The sequence below is a fragment of the Anabrus simplex genome, chromosome 8, assembly GCF_040414725.1.
Source record: "Anabrus simplex isolate iqAnaSimp1 chromosome 8, ASM4041472v1, whole genome shotgun sequence".
NCBI classification, from domain to species: Eukaryota; Metazoa; Arthropoda; class Insecta; order Orthoptera; family Tettigoniidae; genus Anabrus; species Anabrus simplex.
In genome coordinates, this window is record NC_090272.1 from 15,020,793 (window position 1) to 15,035,713 (window position 14,921).

General features: G+C 38.1%; 1 protein-coding gene across 1 annotated transcript in view; it reads left to right on the forward strand.

The window, feature by feature from the left end:
* The window catches only part of pps (protein partner of snf), a 709,730-nt gene that overhangs the window by 115,501 nt on the left and 579,308 nt on the right, over positions 1–14,921 (forward strand). Inside the window, exon 5 of the mRNA XM_067153098.2 lies at positions 9,837–10,081. Coding sequence (XP_067009199.2) covers positions 9,837–10,081 — 245 coding nt within the window. The remainder of the gene's footprint in view (positions 1–9,836; positions 10,082–14,921) is intronic.

Below are 14,921 nucleotides of genomic sequence, written 5' to 3' on the forward strand. Positions count from 1 at the left end.
AAAGGTAAATTTGTAGAGCAAAGATGTTTTTCCACTGATGTAAAACATTGGGAGATCTGTCTCCTTGACTGGTGATTGAATGGAGTAGTAGTGCTCAAGTAACATTTGTAATTAGGGAGGTTCAAGCTCATATTGTTAAATTATTATCTGATTATTCTAGACCTCTCTAAAAGTGTTTTTCAAGCTTACGAGCTAACAATTGGTACCTGATTGTTATTTGCTTGGCAGAGTATAAAGTTAAAAAAAAGGAAATGTTAAGCAAGGAAATAAAACTGCCAATTTTAAAGTTTTAAATAAATCTTTCGATTTTCCTATATCCATGTGATAAATATAATTCTTGATCCGTATTGATGATACTTGATCGGAACAATAAGTTAATTTATTGAATTCACCACCTAATCAATACAGTAAGTCTTTTCTTAGTTGATTTACTTTGGCATGTTAACTAAAATAGTACATGTTTTGCCTTGAGTATAGGCATCATCAGCCATTGTCTTAACCTTAAAATAGAATCGGGCACCTGATTTACATATACATGAAATAAAACAATTTTTTTTAAAAAACCTTGGAGAGACTTGAACTAAAATTAACATGTGGTAAGAAACTTGTAATGAAGTTGGTTTTAAAGATATTACAATGATTGGGGAATATACAATTGGTGAAAGTAGTAGTGATATTGACATTAGAAGGCTTCTATTATAATTAAAATGAACAAAGCAACAGTCTGTTATGAACGAGAGATATGATTGCTAAAAAATTATGTTGGCCGACCAGTGGTTACAACAAAAAAGACGATAAAAATCTTATTTAATAAATAATGTTGAATAAAATAATAATGAAGTATGGTCAAGTGACCAGCAATTAGTTCTTTATAAGAGATAAGTCGAAAGTCGATGGCATATGGTGATGTGGTTCAGTTTAATCAAAAATACGAAGTTGAAGTTGAAGAACGATATTTTAATAGGACCTTAATGGACCATCTCAATTTGATGCAATGCTCCAGTGATGTTAAGAATGTGGGTTGATTGACATTCTAGTCGAAACGGAAGTGTGACAGTTGAATTATTAAACGATGGTGAGGGTAATTTGTTACATTATTAACTGAACGTTATTGTCGACTGTCGGCTTCTTACTCCGAGTGTTATAGCTGTATGTTTGAGTTGGAGGTGGAACTGCTTGCGAAGGCGTGAGTACATTTCAAGACAGAACTTCTATGTACGTAGAAATATGAGTGTCCCAAGACTAAAACATTGTGCTTCACTTTTTTAAAATTTTGAACAAGTTTACAAATTAAATTTTCTGTGAACAAAACTGTCTTTTCCTACACTGAGGGGACCATTGTCTCACCTGAGAGAACTCATCTGCCTGAGGTTGTTGGCCTCTAAGGGGGTCGAGTTATTTCTTGCTGCCCGACACTCGGCACAGCGTTGCTGGCTTTACAGTCTGCTCTATTACCGATATTGAGAATTTGGTTAATAATTGTGATCTCCAGTGCAATTATTTAAAAACAACTATGATTTGACTCCATGTGTAATTTGAGTCGAAATGATATATCGGAAGTTACTGTGTTCCAGAAATCAATTGATTTTAGAAAAAATGGCTCCTATATTTTAACCTTCAGTTTATATTTATGACTCAAATTTTAAGCCATAGTACAGTTGATTCAATCAACCATAGCATTGTGAAAACAGATTTATTTCACTAGTTTAGTTACACTAGTTTAGTCAGGGGAAGCAGGACAGTCAAACCCATAAACGTTCTTGTAACGCCAGTATTTCATATGGTTATAAGTGTTTTCATTTGAACGAGTGTGTTATCAAACAATACAAGTGTTCCCAGTGTTCCGTGTACATGAACGCGCGACAGTTTAGACTAGATCTGTTCACTTGAACAGATCACAACCCACTCTTCAAACGGCTGGTCAGCACGAGCGGATACGGAACACCTTCAATGCACGTTTCCATAAGGCAAGGCCATACCATCACCATACTGCAACGACAATAGCGACGACAGTTACAACTACAATAGCAAGTATTCCATATTGAAGGGTGTTCAACCAGCTTAATTCTACTAATAAGTTCATTCCGTCTATCATAAAACACTGCAAGCTCATGTAAACTAAAACCAGCAAGTATCTTGAATCAGGACAGACAATTAAGTTCCATGTTCCGCTAACACACGGTAACAATTTTAATATAGACCCAAGATCTCTCTTAAATACTAAGCATCTCAGACCAGTGTGTAACTTAAGCTGTTCACCAAACGTTTCATGTGATGTGTGGTTGTAATAGTCAACAAGTTTTTTTTAAAATTTTTTTAAAGGTTCACATATTTTGGTTGATTGTGACAAGACCGCTCGACAAGTCTATGCCAAGTTGTGTAAACATACAGCGATATTTTACTCATATCCAAGAATATTAAAGTGCGAAGTGTTTCGTATTGGTGTATAAATTTTCAATCAATTAATTTCAAGTGCGTTAATGCATTAGTTTCCAGTAGACAGAAGCAGGACCAGCAGTTCTATTCTGTGTTCCACGAACACATGACAATTTTTGAAACCAAAAACCAGAACTTTAAATACCAAGTAGTTTATCTGTAACATTCAATGTATATTTATTTCACTAGTTTAGTCAGGGGAAGCAGGACAGTCAAACCCATAAACGTTCTTGCAACACCAATATTTCATATGTTTATAAGTGTTTTCATTCGAACAAGTGTGTTATCAAACAGTACAAGTGTTCCCAGTGTTCCGTGTACATGAACGCGCGTAGACTAGATCTATGTCTTTGTACATTTTGCTTCATTGTGTGTATTTCATCCAATCTCTTTCAGACAGAAGCAGGACTGTCTGCTCTTAGAGAGCCAAGTTTTCCACACCATTATAAGTGTCCTTATTGTGTTTTGTATATACCTATTTTCAAACCAGTACATGTAATTCCAGTGTTCTGTTTTAGAGCCAGAACTGGGAACTTTCTAAGCTCCAAGTTTTCCTTGCCAAGTGTATGTTACATTTCTAGGTAATATCTATCAACTCAATTATGTATTTCCAAGCAACCACCTATAGGTGCATGGATTTTTCATTATGATGATTGTTATCAGTTTCCCCTTAATTTAATTTTCACCAAGAACTGATGATGACTCCATGGAGTTGAAACCGGTCTTCTTATAATTGAATAAATTGTTGTAATGTGTTGAATGGTGGAGCATCCCTCAAACTCTACATTATAGATCGTTGAGTACACGGTGCATTGTGAATGGCAACAATGACGACAGTTACTTGTTCATAATTGTATTTTCAGGGAACGTGTTGCGGGGTTAGGATCTTTCACTTTTGAGTTTTGTTAACTTATAGATAACTATGAATGCTATGTGAAAAATGCCAGCGTGAGAATGTTGATGAGACTTTAAACGGATATATTGCCGTAAATAAAAACATGTAGAACATCGGGACAATGGTTTCTGCAGTAGAGTGATTAAATGAGAAAGTACACTACTGCACTAAATAAGTTAGTATAACCCCTTTAAACTCCATTTATTAATGAACATTTTTTTCTCAATGAACACTGTTTCCTAATGAGATTTTAGTAACAGTTACCAACATTTCTGGTAATATAACATCAATACTTCATATGGACCAATGCTGCTGGACATTGTCAAATACCCTGTGGTCTTACCTAATGTGTTAAGTCATCCTTTGTAGGACATACCCTAACATTTTGATGCTGTTATCCTTCTCAATTGATAATTACAGCCAACGAGTGATATATTGTTATCTATATTACCATTGATCATTGTGTTTCTCTTGAATTTCCTGCTGTAATATGTCAATTGTATATCTTAGTATTTATAATTTTTGTTAGAAATCAGGTACCTGATTTATGCCTTGAGGTAGTAGTATGACTGATGATGACCTCAAGGAAGGGCAAAACATGTCTCATATGGAAATAATGATAAATTCCTAAATGTTTAAAATTTTCTAGTGTATTTTCCAGGTGACATAATAAACTATTTAGCATCCTACGAATAGCCTTATGCTTGAAGAATGTATTCGTAACTTCTAAACCCATACTAGCACAGAAGTCCAGCAAACGCTTCCCATTTCCATTAGCTTCCATATCTTCCCCACATTTACCAAACACTCTTTCGTTTCCTTCAGTTCTATTTCCAACTCTCGCATTGAAATTGCCCATTATCACTATCCTATCCTTGCCTGACCCTGACTACGATGTCACTCAATGCTTCATAAAACTTGTTCACTTCATCCTCATCTGCGCCCTCACAAGGTGAATACACTGAGACAATTCTCGTCCTAATTCCTACAACTGCCAAATCTACCCACATCATTCACTCATTTACGTGCCTAATGGAAACTATGTTGCGTGGAATAGTATTCCTGATGAACAGCCCTGCCCCACACTCTGCCTCTCTCTTTTTATCACCCATCAAGTACACTTTATAATGTCCTATCCCTTCCACGTTATCTCCCCTTATCCAAACATCATTTACTCCTGACACATCCATATGCATCCTCTTTGCTGACTTAGCCAGTTCTACTTTCTTTCTTCCATAAGCCCCATTAATATTGATAGCTCCGCATCAAATTCCATTTTGTTCACCAAGTTGTTTCTAGGGAGTCCTTTGCCTCTCAAATGGTAGTGGGACTCTGTTACTCCCATAGTCCAAGGCTTGTGTAAAATGTTCTGAGCTTGGTAAATTGTGTGAAGCAGGATGCCAACCTTGCTTACCCATAGTCCAAGTGAGGGTCTCTCTTCTAACGGGTTAGGTGCCACCGGTAGATTGTATAGTTCTAGCCACCTAAGCACAAGGAGGGCCATGATTCAGATTATGTCCAAGATGCCCACTCCATTCCGTAACAACTGGTTCCCGACTCTCAGGACCACTTACTAGGCCACTCAGCCATTACCCATGGTTCACAAAGTAGGATGTGACTACAGTAATCCACACCATGAACCATTTGGAAGCATAAGGTTGATGTAATTTGTGAAAAGAAGAAAAGCATATTTCGATAATCTATGAAATAAGAAAAAGTTATACTTAAATAATTTGCATTTCCCTATTTGCTTTACGGCTGGCAGAAAATCACTTTTCGACTATCGTTAAATACGGAAATTTTGCAGTCCAGTTCCTTGTTTATAAGCAGTCCTACTTGCTTCAACTGTTTCGGTCAGAACTGTAAAGAAAAGGAAGTCGTCAATACTCACGGTCAAATAGGTTCTTGGAAATCAAGAAATTCCATACTGCTGTCATTCTAAATCTGGTAATGTTGCCTGTCCCTGGCTTTTGTGACATTCAAAATTTGCAGCTGCACCCACAGCCTGTGCGACGTCAGTCCTTACCTCTGTCATGAATTATATGACAGTAGTGGCACGATTTGAAGAAGAATGCGCTCTTTTGACTTGGTCGTGCCTGCCCTCAACGAGTATGAGTGTTTCATTATGCATATGCATTTTTTAAAAATCCGGGCCCTGGTCATCACATATGAGATGTAGGGCATTAAAGTGGAACGTAACTAGTGAACTGAAGACGCTCTGACCTGACCAAGTGCATATGCGCATGCGCAGGTAATAGGGACTATTCAACAGATGGTGTCATCGTGTACTGTCAAGTTTGCTCAAAGGAAGTGAAATGTGAAAAGAAATTTCAGCTAAAACAGCATTCAAAAACAACTGCACATAATGTCTGAATTTAAGGACAGTTACAAGGACTGATAAAATAAATCCTTTTTGTACATCCCTTGCTAGTTGCCAATTTTATGTGCATCCTTCACTAGTTGGTACTTTCGATTCACTGTGTAACCGCACTTTACTTTCACAACTGACAATGGCAACAGATAGCTTAGGTGTTGGTAGGCAGGCTGGACTTCCCTGAATTCCTTTCTCTACCACAGCAGATAATAATCTCAGGGGGTTGGGCACTTGGTTAGGACAGAGTATCTTCAGTTCACTAGTTACGTTCCATTTTAATGCCCTACATCTCATTTGTAAAAGTGTTAGTTTCTAAAAATGTCTAAGGAAAAGAACAGCAGAAGAGATTTATTAAATCAGTGGGTGTTAGGTAATAGGGACTATTCAACAGATGCTGTCATCGTGTACTGTCAAGTTTGCTCAAAGGAAGTGAAATGTGAAAAGAAATTTCAGCTAAAACAGCATTTAAAACAGCTGCACATATTAAAGCAAAGGAAAAGAAGAACAGCACGCCACAACTACTACTACTTACGCAAGTAAAGCCCAAGTCCTGTATTCTTAATACATTTTCAAATGATCTTTGTAGGGCTTTTGTATGCAGCAACATTCCATGGAATAAATTAAACAATCCAGTTCTGCGATCATTTCTCGAGAACTATTGTGTAAATAAATAAATACCGGATGAATTAACTCTTAGGAAAAATTACCTACCTCTGCTATATGTATCTACTCTGGAATTGATCCGTTCTGATATCGGAAGGAACTGTTTCTGGATATCGGTGGATGAGACAATGGATTCATGTGGCTGTTACATAGCAAATTTCTTGGTTGTTAAATTACATCCAGACGAACCCGGTAAGCTGCATCTTCTTGCTTGATAAGTACTAGAGAAAACCAACCATAGCACAATAGCAAGATTTGTAAATGATTCTCTGCGACTGTTGAAGCCATGTGAAATTGAGAATAATTGTTGTAAAGTGCTTGTACTGCTCACAGATGCAGCTTCGTATATGTTGAAAGCAGCAAAGGCCCTCCAAGTATTTTATCCAAAACTCATACACGTAACCTGTTTAGCGCACGGATTACACCGCATTGCAGAAGAAATACGCGCACAGTATCCAGCTGTTAACAATTTAATTGGATGTGGGAAAAAACTGTTTCTGAAAGCACCAGCTCGTGTCCAGTTCTACGAAGATTGTCTACCTGAAGTTCCTTTGCCACCTGAACCTGTCCTGACTAGGTGGAGGACATGGTTATCTGCAGTATCATTTCATCAGGAAAATTTTAATGAAGTGAAAGAAGTGGTTACAAAACTTGAAGATGAGCATATTGCATGTGTCGTGATGCAAAAGTTGTGTTTGAAACCGCTTCTGCCGGGCTGAGTGGCTCAGATGGTTGAGGCGCTGGCCTTCTGACCCCAACTTGGCAGGTTCGATCCTGGCTTAGTCCGGTGATATTTGAAGGTGCTCAAATATGTCAGCCTCATGTCGGTAGAATTACTGGCACGTAAAAGAACTCCTGCTGGACAAAATTCCGGCACCTCGGCGTCTCCGAAAACCATAAAAGTAGTTAGTGGGACGTAAAGCAAGTAGCATTACTATTATTAAACCGCTTCTGTTTATCAAGATGTGAATTTCATTCATGCACATTTTTCTAAACTTCCAAAAGTCATTGAGTGCTTAGAATCTTCTGGTACTCCCCCTCCATGAATCACTTGATCTTGTTAGAAAGCTGCATCTTCATTGAATTCCACTCCAGGCAAAATTGGAGAGAAGATTAAATGCAAGTTAGAAAAGGTGTTGAAATCAAACCCAAGACTGAAGAAGATTAAGTTAATTAGTCAATACTTGAGTGGAACTAGGGTATCCTTGCCAGATGTATGCACCGAAACGTTGGTGCCCATGTATAAGTACTGTCCAATTACGTCAATTGATATAGAACGATCATTCTCAGCCTATAAACTCATTTTGATGGACAATAGACATAGTTTGTCTCCAGAAAACATTGAAAGACTACTAGTTACCTATTGTGATGCTTCTTTTTGCAATAAATGATACCTGTAAATAGCTAAGTGAATAAAATTGCATGTTTTTAAGAGCATATTTCCCTATTTTCTGTGCATATACTTCTTAGTGCATATTTGCATGCATGTTTTCAGGTTTTATCATGCATATAAATCTGGGCCCTAGTGATGACTTAATAACTTATCACATAATTTAGTAATGAATAGGTGGATCCTAATACCCCCTCTTTTACTATTTGAATGTAAATCTCGATTCAATACGGACCCTAAAATGAAGTTTTTCACGTTAAATAATTCTAGCAGAAGCAAGCGGTACGGGGTAACGATAAAACCAATCGCTTCCTAGTTCTGGGCTTCCCTCATAACCCCCACATGCCCTTGGCTGCTTGACTAACATCTTTATCTTGTATGCATACTGTAAAAACTTAATTAAATAAATTAATAATATTACTGCTTATATTACCTGCGAACATTAGAGACAATCCTTCTCATCACAAGTTAAAAGTGACTTGCCATGAGCATTTGCTGAGTAGATCCTGCTAACGTGCTGGATAATTGTTGAGTGAATGAAGGAATGGATGAGATGTAGTTATGGCATTTGAGTGTACTTTATTTTGTGTATTTTAAAATTAAGGATTCTGTCATTATTATTGCTATTGCTATCAATATTATTTGTTTTATTTATATTTGAAATTTTAAGTTGTGTAAATGTATACTCTTCTACTGGTTAAGTGTAAGAGAGGGCCTTGAGCCCTAACTTCGCCACTTCTATCTGTTTTATGAAATATGTAGCAAAAAAAGGTTCTCGTAGGCTCAGAAAAGCAAAAATGATTGTAATGTCAAAATTGGTGCTTACAGGCACTATAAAGCTTCATTCGCAGTGATGGTAGGTACATAATATGGATAACTGTCACATATAGGCTTGATAGGGTCTTATGGAAAATAATAGGTAAAAACCTAAAATTTTGATGTCTAGTTATATCTAAAGCTGGGTATCTGTTCGAGTGTGGCAAACTCTTTAGTTTGTGTTACGCGTAACACCATGTTTGTGATGCCAGAGTCGAGCGCGGCAGGTGATCGACACTGGTTCCTCAGTTCTCGCATGAATACTATGAGTACTGCACATGCAGATGTATTGTAATGAAGATGATACATACATCGTACAAAGTATCCACAGTATCGTTGGGTGTATTTTTGTTGGCCATGAAGTCGAATTCCTTGAAAGCAAACCACTTGGATAAGTAAACAGTACCTGCATCTGTAGGTAAACAAGACAGGATTAGTGTATTAGCATAATTGCATATAACACGAGTGGTATGCTGTAAGTCAGTTTAATAAATATGTATGTACCAGAACCAGTTATGAGAGACATCTTAATCCGGGACTTTTCTCCTCTTTATGATGCCAATAAAGTTGTAATTTTCTTTAATTCTTGAACTGGCATTTTCATTTCCTCACCTTTCATTCGTCCTCGCGCATACTTTTGTTGTGATAACTAGCACTTTTAGGATTCCACAAGATCTCTTTACATTTATACAGCTGTATCAGAGCTATACAAATTTCATTCTCCATTTCGCCGCGGTAAAACCACCCCAACACCCGTCTCAACTGAATGAACACAGCACACTGAAATCCCTTTGCTGCAGGACAAAAGACCGCGCCAAGTTCGAGCGTGACAGTGTTCATTTTGCCGCTCGAGGCAACATGGTATCGACTTTGCGAGGCAAAGCAACGAACATTGCCGCGCAGGGTAGCCGCGCGCAGTCAATACCCACCTTAATAGGATCACATCCAAAATTTATCTGTTTTAAGTTCAGGGATGAAGTGAACTAAGTCCAGTAATTATTTTATATTAACACCTTTGGTTTGTATCAATAAATTTGAAACCTGGAAAAGCGCTGCTAATTAATTAGCCCATACACATGATAATACTTTCTGATCAGGGTAATCCTCTAAGTAGATAGTATAATCAACTATTTGTTTCTAACAAACATACTTATATCTCAGAATTCACTTCCATGGCCTTGACTCACTTCAGCATTGAACCACTTGTACATTACTACATGGCATAGAAATGAAATTTACATATGATTTTCCTTTTTTTCTAGATATGTTGAGCGTGGATGAGCAAGCATCCCATTTGAAAGATACAATCCGCATGGATCATTGCTATACATCGTTGACACCTGCCTCTGCACCTCCTACTCCTACTCCTCAGGTTTCAAATAATCAGTATGGAACTTCTGGAACGGGTGGGGGAGATGGAAATTATGAGAGGGATGAAACCAAGCAGCAGACTACAGGAATGGGGATGCCCGTTCAACCACAGCAGACTCTTCGTGGAAGAGGGAGGGTGAGTTATCTGATCTTTTTTTTTTTTTAAAGAAAATGCCCTATAAATTCTAATATTCACCATAAATATAAATTTAGCGATGGCTTTTCTTGGCTTAATGTTGTTAGAAGAAAATTATTAGGCTGCATGTTTACCATCTTTACTTATTTTTACTCAGTTTGGTGTCTTGTATTCAGTGTTGCTGAATTGAATCCTGTCACAGTTGGTCTAAGATTTTTGACACATAAGGAAATGAACGTTTCTGGAATAATGTTTTATCAATTAAGACTTACCCAGGTGCAGATGTGAATTCGGACCACAACAAATCTGCAGAAAGAAAAAAGCACGAGTTCTGAATACGGACATGACTTACTGAAACTCAGGCGCATGAGTAACGGAAGCAATAACCAGCGAGGTAGTGGCACTCAGATCACATATGGAGCCCGAGGAGTTATGGAATGCTTTCAAAGAAGCACCTGCTAAAGTTGGTGATGAACAGTTGAAGATAAGTGCTATTTGGTACAAAAAAGAAGTCCTGGGTGACAGATGAGATACTCCAACTCATGGAATAAAGGAGGTAGATGAAACTGAAACCTGCTGTCTATAGTCATTCAAAATGAAATTAAAAATAAAATTAGAAAAGCCAAAGAACTGGATGAGTGATCTGTGTATGGAAATAGAAGAGCTCAGTAATAAGTGATTTATTTAATTGTCACAAGAAAATATGGGAAACGACTGGCATGGAAAAGCTGTGTATAATCAGGAATATCGTGGATGAACATGGTCTTAGAAATGGAGCAAAAGCATAATGTTTGGGAGATGTATATTCAAAAACTCTTCTTGCTGAAATTGGGTGTTACTGAAGGCAATCCTAGGTCAAGCATGCAGTCAAACTCGCAGGGCCAGATAATATCCCTTTGGAAATATTGAAGGTCATGGAGGAGGAATGTATCAAAACATTAACTAAGCTGTACACTGGCTGAGGTCTACATTAATTACTTGTGACTTTAGAACAATCAGTCTTACGAGTCGCACCTTGACTGTATTCCTCAAAATTATTCACAGTTGAATTTATCAGACATGTGAGGGGAAATGTAGTTGAATCTTAGTTTGGATTCTGCAGCGGTCTGGGCACACATGAGGCCTTGTTCCAACGTTGCGGGGATCTCAGCTGTTTCTTGGACTTCTCATAGGCCTAAGATAGGTGTCTTCAGGACAGAATGATCAAGGTACTGAAAAGCACAGAGGCACCCATATAGCTTGAAACCTGTACTGGGATCTCGGAGCCAATCATGATCCTAGAGGCACGGGATGGTTATGTTTTATTACCACTGTTGTTCAACCTATCTTCTGAGCAAATCTTTAGGGAAAGCAGGTGCAGATAGCAGCGTACTCATTGCGACAGTATTTAAGGACTGCAAAGTCTCTTAGATAAAGTGTGCCAGTTTGATATGGCCTTGAATTCATTTAGAAAAAACAAAATACCTGGTTATCAGCAAATATGAAGTGTCGCTCTGTATACTTAAAGCTAACAGTGTAACTAAGTTCGCCTACTTGGTGGTTACTTTAGAAGATGGAGATCCTTTAGAAATCAGATGTCCCATAGAATGAGCAAGAAACATCTTCATTAAGATGGAAAAAAATTCTACACAGTCATGACCTCAGCTTACATCTACTCCACACTTCAATAAGGTGTTGAAGCTTGGTCACTAACCAGTGCCATGTAGAAGAAAATCCAAGCCTTCGAAATGTGGATCTACAGGCGCCTGCTCATGGTTCTGTGGGTCGAACATGTGTCCAGCAAAGAAGTCCTGTGATGCACATGTTGTCAGGCTGAACTTGTGTGTACTGTGGAAGAAGAGGAAACTGCAGCATCTAGGCCACATAATTAAAACGAGTCTTAAGTACTGCCTCCTGCAGCTCTTCTTGTAAGGAAAGATCGATGGGAAAAGAGGACCTGAGGAGAGGAGGAGGAGGTCTTGGTTGGATAATGTTCGCAATAGTGAGACATGAATTTTGAGGAACTCTTCAGGGCTGTCGCATCAAAGGACAGGGTTGGCATGATGATCTCCGAGATCTGCAACAGATACGGCACCAAGAAGAAGAAGAAGAAGAAGGAGGAGAAGAAAGAAAGAAAGAAAGAAAGGAATTGTGGTGTCTCTTAAGACCATCAGGAGTAAAAGAGTGGTACAACAATGTTATTAGGAGTATTTTGAACAGAGTACAAAGATTTTGATGCCATCATTTGCATGAATGGAGGCTTAAGATATCCCTACAAAAAAACAGTCATCTTTATCTGCTTTCCACTGTTCCACATTAGAGCTTTACAACTTGAATGTCTTGCACTTGTATTGTGAATTATTGGGGGGGGGGGGTGATCAGAGAAACTAATTCTCAGTTGCACATATATGAGATGTCAGCTGAGGATCATGTGACAGTGGACAGTACTCCCGGAGACTATCTGGCCGAGGGTCTTGCGGCCAGTACCAAACCAGAGAAACTAAGATAAACCAACGGCTGTGGGTGGAGGTGTGTTGCAAATGACACAAAAATATATCACAGCTGCCTTGCAGATTGGATAGGGAGTATCAAACCCTGACAGAAAAACCTCAGTGTAACATAAAAGCTTTTCAGTCTGTTGAACACACAGGCTCGTTATAAATATTCACTATAACATACGGTACTTGTAAGAAAACACAGTATTAAACAAGGAATAAAAATATTGAATAGTGTGTTTTTTTTACAGCTTTTAAGTTACATTTAACTTAGTGGGTCCTTCATAACAGAAAAACCTCACCTTGTGTGTGGCCCAGCAAGTCAGCAAGGGGATTTTTTTGTTATCAAATTGCTCTCAACAGCAAAATGAGCCTTGGATGTAAACAGACACAAAGGCATAATTTTCCTTCTATGTATAATTCTAGTAAGGATGCCGGTGATAAGCCCGAAATTCAGTGGAATTATTCAAAGGAGAAAATTCTTGGACGGAAAAACAAGTTCAAAACAGCAACAATAAATACTCTTAACTCTGACAGCTAAATGTGAGGAGCTTGTGTGGATCTCATGGAAAGAAGAAAAATTGAGGTCTGTGGACTGAGTTAGACAAATATGAACATTAAAATAAGAATAATAATTTACACCACCTTTCCAATACTTATATTTCCTTATATTTAGGATATAAACGTTACAACTGGTGTTGTAAGTTGGGACATGTTTCACTCAACTGTCGTAAGCATCATCAGCCGAAAATAAATCTCAGCCTAAAGTTAGGTCAGGGCCCCGAACCTGGTGTCCTTAAAATACATGGTACCCTAAGATTCAACATTTACATGATAGAAAATCAAATAGGCTTGAAACTAGTGTGAAAACATATAAGAATGTTCATCATGGCTAAGAGAAAAACACAGAATCGTGTTGTCAGAGGTTAGACATACGCTAAATAAATAAATAAACAAACATTCTTATGTTTTCACACTAGTTTTAAGCCTATTTGATTTTCTATCATGTAAATGTTGAATCTTAGGGTACCATGTATTTTAAGGACACCAGGTTTGGGTCCCTGACCTAACTTTAGGCTGAGATTTATTTTCGGCTGATGATGCTTACAACGGTTAAGCGAAACATGTCCCAACTTACAACACCAGTTGTAATGTTTATATCCTAAATATAAGGAAAGATAGGTATTGGAAAGGTGGTGTAAATTATTATTCTTATTTGAATGCTCATAATCTGATGTCCAATACTGTCTACAATGAGATTTATTACTTGTAATTGTAACCTTTACTACAGTGGTTACACAAAAACAAAGCACTAAACACAATAAGGAGGGGAAGTAAGAGCAACTACACAATGTCAGAAAACACTACACACGCAGCGAAACATCAGCTGCACTACGCGGATCTCCGCCAACAACATAATACGTAAATATCAGTAGGGCCAACTAGTGGACAATAAACCAGGAAGGTGGAAGGAACTATGACCTACTGAGGGCCCAGCCTAGCACACGGGGGTGAAACGCTGGCAACCAGGAATGAGTTAGCTGGAAAATCTATAATGTCCAATAACGGACCATTTATTTTGGTATAACTATACATCTAGTTACAAATCCAGTTGTACAATGTAGGTTAAAAGCAACGTAAAAAGCAATTACAATTTACAGTGAAGTGAACGTACTCTCCCAAACTCTAGCATGCATCAAGTGACACTGAACTACCAGGGGCAAACCCCAAGGTAAATATAGTAAATTACAATCTACATATTTAGTGAAATAAGAAATGGGAATGCCTCGAAAACAAACAGGCAAGCCTAGCTGAAAAGCTAAGGCATCATAAAGAATTAATTTGGCGAATCTAGGTTAGGCTAGGGCAGACTCCTATACGAAATAGCAACCGAACATTACGGAAATTTTAGCCGGAACGAAATTCAAGAGTGCTTACCCGAAGGTGGCCCATCCCGGAAGCGAGGCATCGCACACGGTGTAAAACTTCAGACAGACCAAGACAGACAAAACAGACCGAATTATCACGAATGCAGCTTCACTCTCTATATATAGGTAAACCCTGGCCTTGGAGTAACCAATCAGAATGCACGAGTCCGCCCATCCCCACCTAGTTTCACCAATCACAATTCCTACTTTCAGTCGTGAACTTTAACTAAACGTCTCAAATACGCACGTTCGCGAATCTTCCATTTCCAGAATAGTTAGAAAATGCCTTCTAGAACACATAACCAACAAAAGGCAACACACCCTGTTCAAAAATTCATGTAACTTTCTGGATACTTCCATTAAGTACAGAACCGAAATCTACTATTTACACATACCATATGTTACAAATATTACATAGTACAGGTTAGGTCATTACAA